The 19,735-nt window shown below is 41.7% G+C and overlaps 2 protein-coding genes across 14 annotated transcripts in view; both read left to right on the top strand.

Annotated features, from left to right (window-relative positions):
* Nucleotides 1-10,468, top strand: part of LOC110497880 (60 kDa lysophospholipase) — a 53,715-nt gene extending 43,247 nt beyond the window's left edge. For 6 of the 13 annotated variants that reach the window (XM_090211314.1, XM_090211313.1, XM_036954842.2 and 3 more), the window contains 5 exons: nt 6,646-6,732; nt 7,141-7,240; nt 8,847-8,912; nt 9,503-9,526; nt 9,952-10,116. In XM_090211314.1, coding sequence (XP_090067440.1) covers nt 6,646-6,732; nt 7,141-7,240; nt 8,847-8,912; nt 9,503-9,526; nt 9,952-9,996 — 322 coding nt within the window. In that variant the 3' untranslated portion in view covers nt 9,997-10,116. Of the gene's footprint in view, nt 1-6,645; nt 6,733-7,140; nt 7,282-7,504; nt 8,392-8,846; nt 8,913-9,502; nt 9,527-9,951 lie in introns of those variants that run through there. The other 7 variants (XR_016488983.1, XR_016488982.1, XR_016488981.1 and 4 more) reach the window with 7 other exon arrangements.
* The window catches only part of LOC110497882 (60 kDa lysophospholipase), a 137,430-nt gene that overhangs the window by 43,209 nt on the left and 74,486 nt on the right, over nt 1-19,735 (top strand). The window lies entirely within an intron of this gene.

The following is a 19,735-nucleotide window of genomic DNA, read 5'->3' as shown; positions in this document are numbered from 1 at the left end:
TTTACAGCACTTTTAATCATGTCAGCACATGTAACAGCAGTTTACAGCACTTTTAATCATGTCAGCACATGTAACAGCAGTTTACAGTACTTTTAATCATGTCAGCACATGTAACAGCAGTTTACAGCACTTTTAATCATGTCAGCACATGTAACAGCAGTTTACAGCACTTTTAATCATGTCAGCACATGTAACAGCAGTTTACAGCACTTTTAATCATGTCAGCACATGTAACAGCAGTTTACAGCACTTTTAATCATGTCAGCACATGTAACAGCAGTTTACAGCACTTTTAATCATGTCAGCACATGTAACAGCAGTTTACAGTACTTTTAATCATGTCAGCACATGTAACAGCAGTTTACAGCACTTTTAATCATGTCAGCACATGTAACAGCAGTTTACAGCACTTTTAATCATGTCAGCACATGTAACAGCAGTTTACTTCACTTTTAATCATGTCAGCACATGTAACAGCAGTTTACAGCACTTTTAATCATGTCAGCACATGTAACAGCAGTTTACAGCACTTTTAATCATGTCAGCACATGTAACAGCAGTTTACAGCACTTTTAATCATGTCAGCACATGTAACAGCAGTTTACAGCACTTTTAATCATGTCAGCACATGTAACAGCAGTTTACAGCACTTTTAATCATGTCAGCACATGTAACAGCAGTTTACAGCACTTTTTGTTTCTTCTTCTTCATCTCCCCAATTCACTTAAACTATAATTCTTTATTTCCCATGGGCTTCACCAGACTGCCCCCTAGTGGCTGGAATACAACTGTATTAAGCCCCTGACAACACCCCCCCTGCAAAAACGAAATGTTTTCCCAAACATTTCACTGGCCTCAAAACAGAGGATGTAAGCTGGTCATGAAAACAACTGAGAACTGGTCTAACAGCCATATAACTATCTAGACATGTCCAGTCTACCTTTATGGGCAAAGACACAACCCCCACTAAACATTATCACACTGTGATTAGTAAAGGTAAACGAGAAAATATATACACATCTGAGCATCTCTAGTTGGTATCCTGATAAGAGCTTGGCAGCCCTAAAGTGTTATAGGTTAGTCTCTGGGCCTCCTCTGCCGGGCTGAACGGCGGGGCAAGGTCATGGGTGACCCCAATGAATCCGTGTCCACTTCATCATGAGATGATTGAGTCTTTGAGCCCTCAGCTGTTTCCATATTTACCCCCGTCCTCTCTGGGCTCTCCCTGAGGACTGGCTGGCACTCCTTCACAGTGAAGTTTCTATCAGTCTGACCCCGTTCCTCACTATTATCTGATACTAGCTGTGTGCTACTCTGTCTGCTCTCTTCATCCCTACGTGGCCTGTTGATGAAAAACTGGATAAGAATCCTCATCTGAGCTCTCAGACTCAGCGCTCTCCCCATTTTGCTGCTTTTTCTGGGGTGGTTCCCTTCTCCACAGACCTCTACTGGGTGTTTCAACAGGTTCCTCAAAGGGTAAACAATTACATGACATGAGCACATTGCGATGCAGAACCCGGGCCCTGCATGTACCCCTCTTGGGTTTGACCTCATAGATAGGGCTGTCATCACCTTTCCTGGTTACCACCACATGTATTTGGTCCTCCCAGAATGATATCTTTCCCGTCCCCCCACGCTCTGACATGTTACTCACAAGTACACGATCCCCTGAGACCAGAACCAAACTAATTTTCTTCCGATCGTAGTAGGCTTTTCCCTTTGCTGTTGATTTCTCCATGTTTCTAATGGCGATGTCATAGGCTTTCACCATCTGTTACTGCCACTTCTTAGCATAATCCTGGTATGATTTCTCCTGTTCCTTTATCTGTAACCCAAAGACAAGGTCAACAGGTAGCAGTGGAGCCCTTCCAAAAGAGCAGGAAATACAGTGAGAACCCAGTAGCATCACTGGTGGTACAATTATATCACCCCAGTTGGCCTTTTTCTCTTCATCTAGTGTGCACAACATTGACAACAGTATACAGTTAAATCTCTCCACCGGATTTCCCTGAGGATGATATGGAGAGGTTCTGGAATTGACTATTCTCGTGCAGTTCTGCAAGGCTCTGAATAACTGATTTTCAAACTCTCTTCCCTGATCATGATGGATTTTTGACACAAAGCCAAACCTTGGGAAAAAAATCAGCAAAGTATTTTTGCTGCAGTTTTCCCTGACTTATTTCTGGTGGGGTAGGCTTGTGCACATTTTGTAAAGTTATCTAAAATAACTCAAATGTACTCGTAGCCCCCTCTGCTTTTCTTCAAATGCACATAGTCAATTGAAATCATCTGGGAAGGAGCTATAGCTCGTACATGTTGCATTGGGGCCCTAGTTATTACACTGGGTTTCTTTTGTTTGATACACTTACACACTTTAGTGATAAAGTGTTCAATGCCATGTTGCATGCGCGGCCAATAAAAGCGTCCTCGTGCTAAGTACAACACTTTCTGTTCCTAGTTGGGCCATTTCAGTGTGTAAGTACTTGTAAATCAGTGTTCTATACTGACTTGGTACCACATCTTGTGTCCTTTTTGCTGTTTTCCTTTGTAATGATCCATCTGGTGAGACATGGAGCCTGTTCCACTCTTGCAGTAACTGTTTGACTTAGTTGCACTCTTGTTGATATTCTGTTGGTTAAGGCTTAGTTCTTTGACTTTTCAGTTCCAAGATTCTCCATACAGCTGCATCCTTTAACTGAGCCTGCATGAGATTGTGTGGAAACAGTCGGTCTGTAACTGTTCCCCCCCACCATGACAGCTCATCTTGCACTGATGGTCTTAGTGTGACCATGGATATCCAAGTTACACAGTCATTCTGTTGTGTCTGAACATTATTGAGTGTTGCTTTTACCATCTCAAGTGAGTGTTTCTCTGTGCATTCTTCCATGTAATGTTCAGCATGCAAAGGAGAGCGTGACAGAAAGTCTGTGTCAGTGTTTACCTTTCCAGGACGATACTTCAGTGTGAGATTACAGTCAGACAGCTCCGCCACCCAGCGATTACCGGTGGCATTCAGTCTTGCTGTAGTTAGTACATATGTCAAGGGGTTATTATCACTGTACACTGTCACAGAGGGAGCATAAAATAGGTCATCTCGGAACCGCTCAGTCACTGCCCATTTAAGGGCAAAGAATTCCAGTTTCCCAGAGTGAAGGTGATAGTTTCTCTCTGCTCAAGTCAGGGTGCGGTAGCCATATACAATGACTCTCAGTTTTCCACTTTGTCGTTGGTATAACACACCTCCCAATCCCTCTTCGGAGGCATCAGCATGCAGGATAAAAGGCTCCTTGAAATCTGGGTAAGCAAGCACAGGTGGATTAGTCAACATACTCACCAAGTGTTCTAATGCTCTCTGGTGAGTATACTCCCATATAACTTTCTGGTGGGGCAGAGCCTGTTCCGACTGCATAGCTACCTTGGTCCTTCTCTTCCCGGATGCTGGGGTCTCTGACTTCACTGCTAGTAAGTCATAGAGACATTTAGCATGTTGTGCGAAGTTCTGTACATAACCCCTATAGTACCCTAGAGACCCCAGTAGTTTCCTAAGCTCTCTCACATTTGTTGGTGGCCTGTTTATCAGTTATTGCACTGCTACAATTTCTTTAACATCCATTCTGTAATCCTCAGCAGAAATTATTTTTCCTAAATAACGGACCTCATTCTTGAATAGGTTACACTTATCAGCCCTGTTTAATACCCCATTTATTTTGCTGCCTGAGTACCCGACGTGGGGCAAAAAACAACAAGTGGACTAATGCCAGCAAAGCCACTAGACAACATTATATTATTTGCACTATAATGGTGACAACCGGTGCCTACAAACTGTTAGGGCCTACATAAAGCTACCCCAAAAGCAGAATCCTAACGGCAGTCCCAACACCTTACCACTACTACACCTGGCTATCAGTGGAGCCTTTTCTGGCAGCCAAACAGATCATTCAGCCTCATTTACTGACTTTAAAAAAACATTGCTGATATGGCGACTTGCTTAAACAAATGTGATTTCTGCTGACAATTGAGATGTACAAACTATGGCATAAGGGGACGACGAGGATAAGAGGCAATCCGTAATTTCGATTAAGACATTAATGAGCGAGCTAGGACGGACAAGGTCAATAACTATTTGTTCAGCACTTTTGAAATGTACAGCAACAGAATTCAGAACATGGGCCGTTCTTACAGTGTTCTCCCTGTACACCAAGTCAGAACCGTAGGGCATGTAAAGCAGACAATGAAAGCTCTTACAATATTCAATGATTACATTTCTCACACAGGTTATAGGCTACATGTGCACCACCAAGTCAGAACAGTAGACAAAATGATGAGGTGAAAATAGACCATGTTAGTAGTACACGGGCTACTAAGATGGTTTATTCCCGACTTCCCAGTTGTCTTGAACTCACTGAAGTAAAGTTTTCGCATTTCTGACTTAAGTTGTTTTGAGTGCGGCACAAATTATGCTTCATTGACAGCCTGGCCAATGTTAAATGTTTATAATTTTAAACTTGGAAAAGAGCCCCTTAATCCTAGATTTGGGACAGCACAGCCACTCCACTGAATAGCAGGCTAGTGATTGCTTTGCAATGCTTGCCATTAGCCACTGTCACTGATTCCTTCCAAACCACTCATGGTTGAATTTGCGATTTCCAACTTGTTGTGTAATGTATGTCCAATGGTCAATGAGCTTTATCTATTATTTCTATTCATAAGGATTTAAAATGATTGGCCAGTAGATTGTCGACTTGATTCATAATGATGACTGCTAGCTAAGATTTTGAAAGTAGGATGTTGGCATGATCAGTCCAATCAAAGCTACTGTACATTTAATGTGATTTGATTTCATTTTATCTGTGGCCAATGACATTGAGCCTTCTTGGATGGGCACTTCTAATGTAACTCTATGGTAGCACCCAAGGGGCTAGAATTTTCTAGGTCTACCCTTAGACTTGTCAGTGATGCAGTGTCCCCATGAGTGACAGAATACTGAGCCAATCATGGCGCAACTCTCCGTATTTTCTACTGGCTTTCCCCACCACCACAGAAAGCACTGAGCTAGGCTGAAACACCAGCATTTTGGAGCGGCTTTACTCAAGAAAACAAAAGTGACTGTTTGTATGCGGCTTAATTAATAAATAAAAAAATTATATATATAAATGAGGTCGACCGATCGGAATGACCGATTTAATTGGGACCGATTTCAAGTTTTCATAACAATCGGTAATCGGAATTTTTGGACACCGATTATGGCTGATTATATTGCACTCCACGAGGAGACTGCGTGGCAGGCTGACTACCTGTTATGCGAGTGCAGCAAGGAGCCAAGGTAAGGTGCTAGCTAGCATTAAACTTATCTTATAAAAAACTATCAATCTTAACATAATCACTAGTTAACTACACATGGTTGATGATATTACTAGTTTATCTAGCTTGTCCTGCGTTGCGTATAATCGATGCTGTGCCTGTTCATTTATTGTTGAATCACAGCCTACTTCGCAAAACGGGTGATTTAACAAGCGCATTCGTGAAAAAAGCATTGTGTTATTATATTATAATTAAGTCTATGATTTGATAGAGCAGTCTGACTGAGCGGTGGTAGGCAGCAGCAGGCTCGTAAGCATTCATTCAAACAGCACTTTCCTGCATTTGCCAGCAGCTCTTCACTGTGCTTCAAGCATTGCGCTGTTAATGACTTAAAGCCTATCAACTGCCGAGATTAGGCTGGCAATACTAAAGTACGTATTAGAACATCCAATAGTCAAAGGTATATGAAATACAAATGGTATAGAGAGAAATAGTCCTATAATAACTACAACCTAAAACCTCTTACCTGGGAATATTGAAGACCCATGTTAAAAGGAACTACCAGTTTTCATATGTACTGAGCAAGGAACTTAAACATGAGCTTTTTTACATGGCACATATTGCACTTTTACTTTCTTCTCCAACACTATGTTTTTGCATTATTTAAACCAAATTGAACATGTTTCATTATTTATTTGAGACTAAGTTAATTTTATTGATGTATTATATTAAGTTAAAATAAGTGTTCATTCAGTGTTGTTGTAATTGTCATTATTACAAATATATATATAAAAATTGGCCTTATTAATCAGTATCGGCTTTTTTTGGTCCTCCAATAATCAGTATCGGCGTTGGAAAATCGTAATAGGTCGACACCTCTAATATATATATATTTTTAGTTTGTATTACATTGTTTGCAAATTTATGTGACACATATAATGCCAAAATAACATGCAAAATAGGCAAGCCCCCCCCCCCACACAAAATTATAAAATAAAAATAAGATGTGCTGTTAAAACTCCATGTGTGGGTGGTTAACTGGAACTTGTCCCTGCTCGTTTAGCACCCAGTCACAGTGCCATAACAGGTCACTTGTCAGCAGATACTTTGAAAACTAGAAATATGACTAATGCACGTTGCAGTCCTAATAAATCAGACAAACAATGGATCAGTACTGTTCCACCTTATGGTTTCAGTTGACTCTGACTCACACTGTGTGATGTTGATTTTCTTTCTACCTTTTCATCTTTTCCTTGATTTTAGTACACTGTGTATAGCATCTATATTTAAAAAGAGTCGGTCATATCTATGCATGTGTGTCTGTCCGTCTGTCTGTCCATTCAGACACAAAGAGGTGGTGAAGCTGCTGAGAAAGACTGGAGCTCATTTCTCCAGGGATGAGTTGGAGGATGCCGGCTCAGAGCTGTGCAGGTGAGAAACACACAGCACTTTCTCACACATGCATTGCCCAAAGACTGATCCTACATAGTTTGTGCAGGTATGACCACTTGTCCTAGTTGTCTTGCCATAAACACTTGGAATGCTCCCTGACCACATAGCTTCATACCTCTGCAGCATCCAAACATCACCACCACCACAGAACCCTGAATTGCTCCGTTTAACTGATATCTCTTTTTATTTTTAAGTGAATATTTTGTCTGTTACTGGAGCAAGGCCTTTCTCTTTGGAAGCAAACAAGCACACTCAGTCCTATTCAGAATCAAGTAGTGTGTTTATTCTAAGATTATACTATGATATCTGATTGCTTGTTTAGTCCCTTTACCATGAAACCTCTTGAATATCAACCCTCCCATTGAATTATCTGCTACTGTGTCGCAGTTTGGCAGCCAGTGCTGACATCAAGGGCCTGGAGATGTGGCACCTGGCCGGGGGAGACCTGGACACGCCAGGCTACGACGGGCAGACGCCGATGGAGGTGGTGAGTGTTTGGGACTGGGAGCCTCTCTCCAACTTACAAACATGGATCGTAAAGGATGTGTAGGGTAAGGGTAACCCAGACTAGTTATGTAACATGGATAGTATAGGGAACACAGACTAGTTATGTAACATGAAAAGTAAAGGATTCTATACTAACTGACTATCGCCCCATAGCACTCACTATTGTCATCATGAAGTGCTTTGAGAGGTTATCACATCTACCTTACACCATAGACCCACTTCAATTTGCTTACCGCCCCAATAGATCCACAGATGATGCAATCGCCATTACCCTGCCCTGTCCCATCTGGACAAGAGGAATACCTATGTAAGAATGCTGTTCATTTAATATAGGTCAGCATTCAACACCATAGTACCCTCCAAGTGCATCATTAAGCTTGGGGCCCTGGGTCTGAACCCCGCCCTGTGCAACTGGGTCCTGGACTTCCTGACGGGCAGCATCCAGGTGGTGGAGGTAGGAAACAACACCAACATTTCGCTGATCCACAACACAGGGGCCCCACAAGGGTGCTTGCTCAGCCCCCTCCCGTACTCCCTGTTTACCCATGACTAGGTGGGCACGCATGCCTCCAACTCAATCATCAAGTTTGCAGACGACAACAGTAGTAGGCCTGACTACCAACAATGACGAGACAGCCTACAGGGAGGAGTTGAGTGCCCTGGGAGTGTGGTCCCAGGAAAATAACCTCCCACAATGTTGACAAAACAAAGGAGCTGATCATGTACTTCAGGAAACATCAGAGTGGAGCAGGTGGAAATCTTCAAGTTCCTTGGCGTACACATCACTGACGATCTGAAATGGTCCACCCACAGGCAGTGTGGTGAAGAAGGCACAACAGTGCCTCTTCAAACTCAGGAGGCTAAAGAAATTTGGTTTGGCACCTAAAACCCTCAAACTTTTACAGATGCACAATTGAGAGCATCCTGTTGGACTGTATATCACCACCTGGTACGGCAACTGCACCGCCCGCAACCGCAGGGCTCTCCAGAGGGTGGTGCGGTCTGCCCAATGCATTACCGTTAAGTACCTGACCTCCAGGACACCCACAGCACCCGATATCACAGGAAGGCCAAAACGATCATCAAGGACAACAACCACCCGAGCCAGTGCCTGTTCATCCAGAAGTTGAGGTCAGTAAAGGTGCATCAAAGCTGGGCCCGAGAGACTGAAAAACAGCTTCAATCTCAAGGTCATCAGACTGTTAAATAGCCATCACTAGGCAGCTTCCACCCTGTTTACATAACCCTGCACCTTAGAGGCTGCTGCCCTATATACATAGACTTGAAATCACTGGCCACTTTAATAATGGAAAACTAGTCACTAATGATGTTTACATATTTTTGCTTTACTCATCTCAAATGTATATACTGTATTCTATTCGACTTTATTTTAGTCTATGCCACTCTGACATTCCATTCTTTTACTTTTAGATGTGTGTATTGTTGTGAATTGTTAGATATTACTGCGCTGTTGGAGCTAAAAACACAAGCATTTCGCTACAACTGCATGTGACCAATAAAATGTGATTAGATGAAGGTAACCCAGACTAGTTTTGTAAGATGGATCATTAGGTTTTCTCTCTTAGGCTAAGGCTGTGGGGAATGAAGTTGTGATTGACTTCATACACCAGGTCAGCCAGTCCCACGCCCAGGTAAGAGATGGACTATGATCTAGCGTTACTGTTCTCCTCTGTGCTCCTCCAACAGCATTCATCTCTGCTTCAATTAAGAGAGCTTAGCTCTCCGACCTGAGCTCACTGAAATCAAACGAAGTGAATAATATTTTACTGTACCGGTCTTTGTCAGTTTATATTGTCTGACGAACCTAAACCAGTTCAGCACACTGTATTATCCACTTTCTTTATCCATCTTCAACTTGTTACAATTTCCTGTTTATTAAAAACCTCCTAGTCACCACTGTTTTTCCTCATCAGTCAGATGTAAGTAATGAGGTAATCCATCTTCGGTCATTTTACTTTTCAACACGAGAATGAGTCTCATCTCATCCCTGTATATTAATAGATTTGACCAAGTTTAGCAATATATTTACTACAACTAAAACATTACTGCGATCCATGATTGTGAATGAATGGTGTGGCATGAAGCATCCAAGAGGTAGCCTATACATTGGATTTGACATATAGGCTAGAAAACCATGTAGGCTACAGAATAGGGATGTAGTTTCATTCACGTAGTTTCAACTTTGCCATGTGCTCCAATTACATGTTTTGCTTACTTCCAGCCTCTGTTTAAAGATGATGCTGAGGTAAGTCTAGAATGGCCACAGCTAGCTCTATGGATTCTCCTATGCTTGATGGTCGTACCTGTGTCTCCTCTCATCGTATGGTGATGTGTTGCATCTGAGTATGACCTACATGAGTATCACTCGTTGTAGCCTGGCTTGAACAGGTGTTTACAAAATGGCTGCCTGGTTGAGTTCAATTAGACAGTGACACAAACCTTTGCAGTTGTAGTCTGCCTGGCTTTTGTGATTTGTTCCTGTGATGGCCTCTAAGCTGTGTTGTCTGGAATGATGACCGCCTGGTGAGATGTTTACTCTGAGATAATTATGTGGATTAGTAGCAGAGATTGCAAAGAAAGCCTTCATTTGATGTTATTACTGCTGCTCTTTGTATTGAACAGCACTGCTTGAAATTCAGCTCTTAACCGTTTTCCCCTTGTGTGTTTAAGAATGAAGAATACATTGAGTTCTCAGCCTGTCCAAAAGAATCCTGAAGACGAAGATCCTCAACTCTTTTACCTCTCCATCCATCCCCATCACTCTCCCTCTCTCTTTCCATTTCACTCTCTTACACTGGACATTTGCACAAGCTTGCAGATTTTATTTAGATTCATCCAAACCATTTTACAATTGATATGTTTGCGATAATCTCATTTACTGTTGCTTAACTGTAGTTGTAAAAGCACTAGTAGCACAACATTGGATGTCAAGTGATATGGATGCACTGTGCCTAGAACGGGCAGCACTATATCTGTTTGTTTTGTATGTACCACAGTATATGATGCATGTGGAGCAATTCACCCGGTTTGCATTAAGAGTATTATCAGTGATCATTGGAAGCACAGGGTAGAATGCTGTACTTTATGCTAGGCACTTGATGGGTAGAATGCTGTGCCTTTAGATGTACTTGATGAAATGCTTAGTATTGAGTGCAATTTATTCTAAACTGAAATCCTTGTGAAATCCTTCTAAACTGAAATCATGGGCTGATGACACAAAAATAGAACCGTTTGCCCATAATGACCATCGTTATGTTTGGAGGAAAAAGGGTGATGCTTGCAAGCCGAAGAACACCATCCCAACCGCGAAGCACGCGGGTGGCAGCATCAGGTTGTGGGGGTGCTTTGCTGCAGGAGGGACTGGTGCGCTTCACAAAATAAATGGCATCATGAGGATGGAAAATTATGTGGATATATTGAAGCAACATCTCAAGACATCAGTCAGGAAGTTAAAGCTTGGTCGCAAATGAGTCTTCCAAATGAACAATGACCCCAAGCATACTTCCAAAGTTGTGGCAAAATGGCTTAAGGACAACAAAGTCAAGGTATTGGAGTGGCTATCCTAACTGACCTTAAACAGGGAATTTTTACATGACTAAATGTCAGTAATTGTGAAAAACTGAGTTGAAATGTATTTGGCTAAGGTGTATGTAAACTTCCGACTTCAACTGTATATATATATATATATATATATGTATGTATGTATGTATGTATGTATGTATGTATGTATGTATGTATGTATGTATGTATGTATGTATGTATGTATGTATGTATGTATGTATGTATGTATGTATGTATGTATGTATGTATGTATGTGTATATATATATATGTATATATATATATTTTTTTTTTGGGGGGGGGTTTGCCTGTTTTCCGTGTTATTTTGGCATTAATGTGTCACATATCAATTTGCATTTGGTACCTTGGGTTGAGTGTTAGCAGCAACACACAAAAACCCCGTTTCTCGAATGTGTAAATTGGGGCCATGTCTTTGCAGATGTAAGTTGTCATGGCAGCTGTTATCTCCTTCCATCTTCATGATTGTTTGCCAAATGGTGTGCCGCGGGGAAAAGCCTCTTGCAACGTCAAGGGTTTGTTTTGAGCACTCGACTGTACGTTTTTGTGTCTCCGTAGACTCTCTCCGTACTGTTTCACATGATTCTTGCGTAGGTGGTAAAAGTTTAGTGGTGTTTGGACCTGTTGGAGGGACCGGCCTGCTGCATATTTAGCAGAGGATGTTTTTCTGCTCCGTGTCAGACTTTTCATACCCAAACCCCGTCCATGCGACCAAAGTAGCCCCTCTTTTAGGTACGAGCTCTGTGTCTCCGTGCTCTATGTCACGTTCACTCTCCTCCGTGTTTGTTTGTGTTGCAAATGTTCTTCTACACGAACGCAAAGCTTCGTCCAATGACATAAAATATTGCCATCAAGAGTGTGATTTGTGACACAACGAAAAAAACGATAGAGCATAATGAAACGATAGAAACATTTCTATCATCACATGATATATATCGTCATATCACCCAGCCCTACAAGTGATAGGCTAATATTGTCACCCATCAGACTATTCTTGATTTAATCTGGTCTTTACATATACTAAATAATATATGTGTGACATTTGTTTTGATTTAGAATAGACCATTATCATACACTTGTATCGAAACAGGGGCAGTTGAAAAAATACTTTGTCTTTGCATAGGCTATACTCTTGTTGTAAATACAAGCAATGTGCTGAATATTAGGAAACTTGAGAAAAATATAGTAGGCCTAGCCTATAGAAAGCTGATGGGATCCTCATCTTTTTATTTAGCAGCCATCACTCTGTTTTCTTGCGCAATTGCATAGCCTATAGAAATGTTGCGCAACATGAGCTCATGGGCTCTCATGAAATGTTTGATTCGATTTTCAAATATATTTGGATTGATGTCAGAGTGATTAGAGGGACAATCAAGTGCTGAGTACCAGGGAGATAGCATGTTTGGTAGGCTATTAATGACCAGCAGCAGCTTTAGAAGTTTGGAGAAGCCTAATTAACATCATTAAATGGTATGGTTGAAAAATTACAAGATCATGTTATAGTATTGTTTATGCATCGAATAGCTTTGATGAGTACCCTCTCATCTGTGTCTGTGGGGCTAATTTGGGGCTCTGGGGCTTGAACTGACAATTTATTTATGACTTGGTGATAAAAACCTACAGCCTGCATTCCATAGACAAGATGTGGCGTGTGACTCAAGATAGAGATAGCCTGGAGGAGTAGAACAAAACCCCTCATTGTTTCTAATCATCCTTACATCTGGGAAACTAAACTGTGTTGGGGGTAAAACAAGATGAACCCAAGGTGGCTTATGATGCCCGATCTGCATGGGAGGGGTGGAATCAGCCATGACTAAGTATTTTTAGGCCTACTATATAAGACCTCTGTTTTTTCATTATTGTAAAGGCTCTCGGTCCAACACTTGAGTGTGGGGTCGACAGCGTCATTATTGCAATAATTAATCAATATTAAATAAAGATGATTGTTTTGAAGAAATGACTCTCTCTCTCACTTGATTAGAATATTCCATGACAACAGTAATGTTGAATTTGACTGCCTTCATGACTCGTGACCGCTGGTGTGGCGGTAATACTGTCACCGCAACAGCTCTAGCTGTGGCTATAACTCCCCATACCAACACACCTTATAGAGCTGCATTTGTCCTCTGGTTGGTTGTAGAGGTAATACATATCAAGTCCTTCTCCTCTGTAGATACTGGAGTCATGAGAGGCTGTGGGGTTATTGCCGAGGACAGGGGTGGAGGGGAGAAAATAAGCCCCAATTGACCTTCGCCATGCATTGAAAGTGTTCCTGTATGGCTCGCCCCACAATTCCCATCACTGTTAAATATAGGCCCTCAGAATTTTTGTTGTCGCTTCTGCGTGAGTTTTCCCCAGGGTTTCTTCTCCTTTGTTGTCGTGTTGGAGGGACGGTCTCATGCTTAGCTTGGATTACAAACCATCCAGCCTTCTCTGAATCCCCTCAACACCTAATTTCTTATGGGATAGGGAGATATAGGATGGGGGGAATGGGTGGATGACAGTTCACAAGCTGTTGTAAATTACAGGAGAAGAGGACTCCCTTTTCCCATCCAGTATTAACCAGAGGAATGACTTTGTTAATTTCTTAAGGTATAGGGGGCAGCATTTTCACATTTGGATAAATAGCGTGCCCAATTTCAACTTCCTGCTACTCATGCCAGGAATATAAGATATGCATATTAATAGTAGATTTGGATAGAAAACACTGACGTTTCTAAAACTGTTTGAATCATGTCTGTAAGGCATGTTTTATATTTTATTTCTGCGTTTTGTGTAGCGCCTGCAGGGCTGAAATATGCTACCCTCTTTGTTTACTGTTGTGCTATCATCAGATAATAGCTTCTTATGCTTTTGCCGAAAAGCCTTTTAAAATCTGACATGTTGGCTGGATTCACAACGAGTGTAGCTTTAATTAAGTATCTTACATGTGATTTAATGAAAGTTAGATTTTTATATCATTTATTTTTTATTTGCCACGCTGCATTTTACCTGGCTTTTGCCCAAGTGGGATGCAAGTTCATATTTATATAACAAAATCTGAGTTTACATTGGCGCGTTACGTTCAGTAGTTCTAAACATGTGGTGATATTGCAGAGAGCCACAGCAATTTACAGAAATACTCATAATTAACATTGATAAAGATACGACTATTATACATGGAACTTTAGATAAACTTCTCCTTAACGCAACCGCTGTGTCAGATTTTAAATTTTTTTTACGGAGAAAGCAAACCATGCAATAATCTGAGTACAGCCTTTAGACAACAAAGCAGCCAAAAAGATACCCACCACATTGGGTAGTCAACATTACTCAGAAATAGCATTTTAAATATTCACTTACCTTTGATGATGTTCATCAGAATGCACTCGCAGGAATCCCAGTTCCATCATAAATGTTTGATAATGTCCATCAGTTATGTCCAAATATCTTCTTATGTTAAGGCGTTTGGTAAACAAATCCAAAAGCGCGTTCAGGTCGCGTCAGATGAAAAGTTCAAAAAGTTCCATTACAGCCCGTAGAAACATGCCAAACTGCTGTCAACATTTAATATTTTGTCAGTGCCGTGAGATGGATTGGGAGGAGGTAGTGCAGACAAAACAAACCTATCAGCCATCTCATGAAAATTCAAGTTCTCAGTGACAACAATGGGCCATTTGGTTTCTAAAGGCCCTAAAGCCCGGCGGTATTGTGACCCACAAGGGCTTTAATTCCTCAGCGATGACCAGGCAACAGCATCTGAAACCCCTGGTCTAGACATGCTGACAGTTACTTGATATGGTGGTTGAAATGAGTATTCTCCCTCCATATCTCTGACTATCACCCAAACCTTGAAAGAGAAAAAACGTCTCAGGGAAGGAAAACCATTGTATGCTAGGTATACAAGCTGGTGTATCGACACTCTGCTTTCAAAGCTTGCATCCCTGAAGCTCCTTGTCAAGCAAAGTTTATAGTTGATGAAAGACACTGTACAAACAATGTCCTTTAGAAACGGTCCTTCATGTTTCACTTCTAATTTGTTTGTATTCTCACTGTGTTCAATTTAAGAGCATTGTAAGTTAACCAATATATTCATTGGTTGAAATGTTTTCGATTCCAGTTACTTCCATTGTGTATGTTTATACATGTCTTTGTTTGTGTGTGTGTGGGTGGGTCTATGTGTGGGTCTATGTGTGTGTACTGTATGTTTGTTATTCGTACAGCCAGAGCCAGGGACAGTCAGTTTATGCAGGGTTGTTCTGATGGCTAGAAGAGATAAGTAGGTATTGTGTAATGACTGCAACAAGGGTACAGGTCAGTCAATCAAGGACCATAGCCTACAACCCACATAGGTGCTTATACAGTTGAAATCGGAAGTTTACATACATTTTCGATGGAGTCATTAAAACTTGTTTTTCAACCACTCCACAAATGTCTTGTTAACAAACTATAGTTTTGGCAAGTCGGTTAGGACATCTACTTTGTGCATGACACAAGTCATTTTTCCATCAATTGTTTACAGACAGATCACTTATAATTCACTGTATCACAATACCAGTTGGTCAGAAGTTTACATACACTAAGTTGACTGTTATTTTAAACAGCTTGGAAAATTCCAGAAAATTATGTTGTGGCTTTAGAAGCTTCTGTTAGGCTAATTGACATCATTTGAAGGAAGTGTGCCTGTGGATGTATTTCAAGGCCTACCTTCAAACTCAGTGCCTCTTTGCTTGACATCATGGGAAAATCAAAATAAATCATCCAAGACCCCCACAAGTCTGGTTCATCCTTGGGAGCAATTTCCAAATGCATGAAGGTACCACATTCATATGTACAAACAATAGTACGCAAGTATAAACACCATGGGACCAAGCAGCTGTCATACCGCTCAGGAAGAAAAAATCAATCAAAATGATTTATAAAGCCCTTCTTACATCAGCTGATGTCACAAAGTGCTATACAGAAACCCAGCATAAAACCCCAAACAGCAAGCAATGCTGGTGTAGAAGCATGGTGGCTAGGAAAAACTCCCTAGAAAGGCCAGAACCTAGAGAGGAACCAGGCTATGAGGGGTGCCAGTCCTATTCTGGCTGGGCCAGGTGGAGATTATATCATAACATGGCCAAAATGTTCAAATGTTCATAGATGACCAGCAGGGTCAAATAATAGTAATCACAGCGGTTGTCGAGGGTGCAACAGGTCAGCACCTCAGTAGTAAATGTCAGTTGGCTTTTCATAGCCGATCATTCATAGTATCTCTACCGCTCCTACTGTCTCTAGAGAGTTGAAACGGGTCTGGGACAGGTAGCACGTCCGGTGAACAGGTCAGGCAGAACAGTTGAAACTGGAGCAGCAGCATGGCCAGGTGGACTGGGGACAGCAAGGAGTCATCAAGCCAGGTAGTCCTGAGGCATGGCCCTAGGGATCAGGTCCTCCGAGAGAATGAGAGAAAGAAAGGAAAGAGAGAGAAATGCCGAGAGAATTAGAGAGAGCATACTTCAATTCACACAGGACACCAGATAAGACAGGATAAATACTCCAGATATAACAGACTGACCCTAGCCCCCCGACATAAACTACTGCATCATAAATACTGGAGGCTGAGACAGGAGGGGTCGAGAGACACTGTGGCCCCGTCCGACGATACCCCCGGACAGGGTCAAACAGGCAGGATATAACCCCACCCACTTTGCCAAAGCACAGCCCCCACATCACTAGAGGGATATCTTCAACCACCAATTTACCGTCCTGAGACAAGGCCGCGTATAGCCCACAAAGATCTCCCCCACAGCACAACCCGTGTGCGAGCAAGGAGGCCTACAAACCTGACTCAGTTACACCAGCTCTGTCAGGAGGAATGGGCCAAAATTCACCCAACTTATTGTGGGAAGCTTGTGGAAGGCTACCCTAAACGTTTGACCCAAGTTAAATAATTTAAAGGCAACGCTACCAAATACTAATTGAGTGTATGTAAACTACTGACCCACAGAGAATGTGATGAAAGAAATCAAATCTGTAATAAATCATTCTCTCTACTATTATTCTGACATTTCACATTCTTAAAATAAAGTGGTGATCCTAACTGACCTAAAACAGGGAATTTGTACTAGGATTATTTGTCAGGAATTGTGTAAAACTGAGTTTAAATGTATTTGGCTAAGGTGTATGCAAACTTCCGACTTCAACTGTACATGTATGTGCACAAATATATAAAGTATGTGTGCATATTCCGCATATATTTACACTGTCAACAGAAATGCAAGGGGGAAAATAAAATGTATTTATTTCTCAAAACATTGTATTTTCATCCAGATTTTGGGATGAACAGTGACAAAACAAATACAGTAGAAGATAAACAAATTGGCTTGTCCTGCTCCATGTCCTTGTCCTCGTCTCCATCTTATTCTCACTCCTCTTCCACCAACTCTCTCTCCAAAATTGGCCTCCATTGTTGTCGAAACCAAGAAAGCCAACCTGAAGCCTATTTATGGTGCTCAAGCTCTGATTTCTAAGTGAAGAAATTAGCTATAAGTCTTTACCTACACCCTGTGCTGACGTGTGAAATCGGTGAATGAGTGTGGCATTTGGTATGGCAGTGTTTTCCAAACAAAACACAAGACCTGTTAGTTTTGAATGATGTGTCTAATGTAGAGACTCTGTTTAGTGTTTTGCAAAGTGAGTGTAAAGCAGATAACGTGCTTGGGGTTTTGCAGACTTGGTCTGAAGATCAGGGACATGAGTTAATGGTTTCACTGTGTGTAAGCGTTTGTAAAAAACTGTATTGTCCTGTTTAATTGCATTGTGTAATTTTGCACAATCTACTGGCAAATAACGGAATGTCCATTCCAAGGACGATGACGTTTAAGTAGCGGGAAGAATTAAATAGAAACAGAAAGTTTAGAAACGACTGTTGTAAAAACACCAAACATTATGATAGCACTGAAAATATATCAACAGTAATATAATTATTGAAAATATCAATACATGCTGTGGTAGGAGGAAAAATATACTGCAGAAATATAAATAAGAAGTTAAAAAGAAGGTTTTGGGCAAGGCAGAATGACACAATTGAGAGGCAGAAGTGGCTATTTGTGAACTGCATACAAAATGAAATGTCAACCATTCTGGTTTCTAATGTATCTGATGTAGCCAGAGACCTTGATTTTTGTGCCAGACTTATGTCTCCACTGTCAGGATTACAGATGAGAACCATGGAAACTAATAAAAAGCAAAATGACAAATTATAAAATTAGAGCCTTTAACCCTTGTGTGGTGTTCGGTCTGTGGGACCCATTTTCAATGTTTACTTAAAGAACAATAATACAATGAAATATTTTTACAACCTGAGGCTCATTGGCCTTGGCTCATTTTCTGTGAAGAACATGTAAAATAACACATTTTCAATTGAGGACACACTGTGCACCCCCCTACACATTTATATGACATATGTGGTGTTCAGGTCCACTGGACGGACCTGAGGGTAGTAAAAGTGTGTGTGTAGGTAAAAATGAAACAAAAAGGTTTGCTGTGTGCCTTCACTCCGGTCTTCCTCCTCCCTGGGCTTGCTGTTTCAATATAGCACCAAGAACCTGTCTGTCTGTCTCCCGCTTTTCTCGCACTCTTTACCCTTTGTAGTACAGTATGTGAAACTACACAATGTCTTGCAGGAACCTGCACAAAGTCACTATCTGCTTCGTTAACCAAGACACCAGACCAGCTCGGAGGGAAGAGAGACAAGTTAGCTGCAATCAGGTCAGTGTGGGACAAGTGGGTGGACCGCCTTCCCCTGTTTGACAACCCTGGGCCCAACGTTACTGTTGATGAGCAGCTTATGCCATTTAGGGGCTTCTGCCCCTTCAGGCAGTACATATCATCTAAACCCGCAAAATATGGAATCAAGATCTGGGCTGCCTGTGATGCTGCTTCATCATTTGTGTGGAACTTGCAAATATATACGCGGAAGCCAGATGGAGGAGCCCCTGAGAAGAACCAAGGGATGCGTGTTGTCCTGGACGTGACACAGGGACTCCGTTGCCACATCACATGCAATGAAACATTTTAGTTTGCGCAAGCTGGGACAAGAGCTCCTCAAGGAGGAGGCTGACGATGGTAGGAACAGTACGAGAAAACAAGCCAGAGCTCCTACCTCAGCTGCTGAATACAAGGAATAGGCCTTTAAGTTTGTGCTCAAGGCCGACACGTCCCAAGTGTCCTAAGTGCCAAAGAAAGGAAAAATGCAAAAAAAGAACCCTACGTTGGCCACTTGTGATATTCCTCAACATATTGGACATCTCGGCATACAACGTGTTTGTCATCTGGATGGCGTTGAACCCAGATTGGAACAGAGGGAAGCTCCAGAGGAGACAGCTCTCTCTCTAGGAGCTGAGCAAGGCATAGGTAAGACCTCAAATCCAGGAGGCAACATATTCCAATGATCCCAGCTTCTGCAGCCATCGTGAGGAGGATTCAGGAGGAGGATACTGGTGCCCCATCCACCCGACACACAGAACCAACTACTCCAATACCGGAAGTAAGTGTGAGTGATGTTGTTGCATCTGTGTCTGACTGTCCTACCTTGGCCTGCTGTAACTTAACTATATATGTAAGTGAGTGAGATGTTAGTCAAATTCCTGAACTTAGTGTCTTCATCATTCTAGATTACAGCCGGTAGCAATAAGAAGAAGCGCTGAGATGTGTGTGGACCCAAGGACAGGAAGACACAGTACACATGCATCAACTGCAAGAAATACATTTCCAACACACACACAGTAAAACTGTCCCTAATGTGGTGTGTAGACAGGCCTTAATTTGTGTTCAATGGGGCTCATTTATCATTTCCATAAAATACTGTATGTAAAATCTGTCCTTCCAATTTCTTCAGTTCAAAGCAATAAACAT

The sequence above is a fragment of the Oncorhynchus mykiss genome, chromosome 19, assembly GCF_057628025.1.
Source record: "Oncorhynchus mykiss isolate SJ-2025 chromosome 19, ASM5762802v1, whole genome shotgun sequence".
Taxonomy (NCBI): Eukaryota; Metazoa; Chordata; class Actinopteri; order Salmoniformes; family Salmonidae; genus Oncorhynchus; species Oncorhynchus mykiss.
The sequence above is the reverse complement of the archived record's forward strand: the minus strand, read 5'-3'. Positions and strand labels throughout refer to the sequence as shown.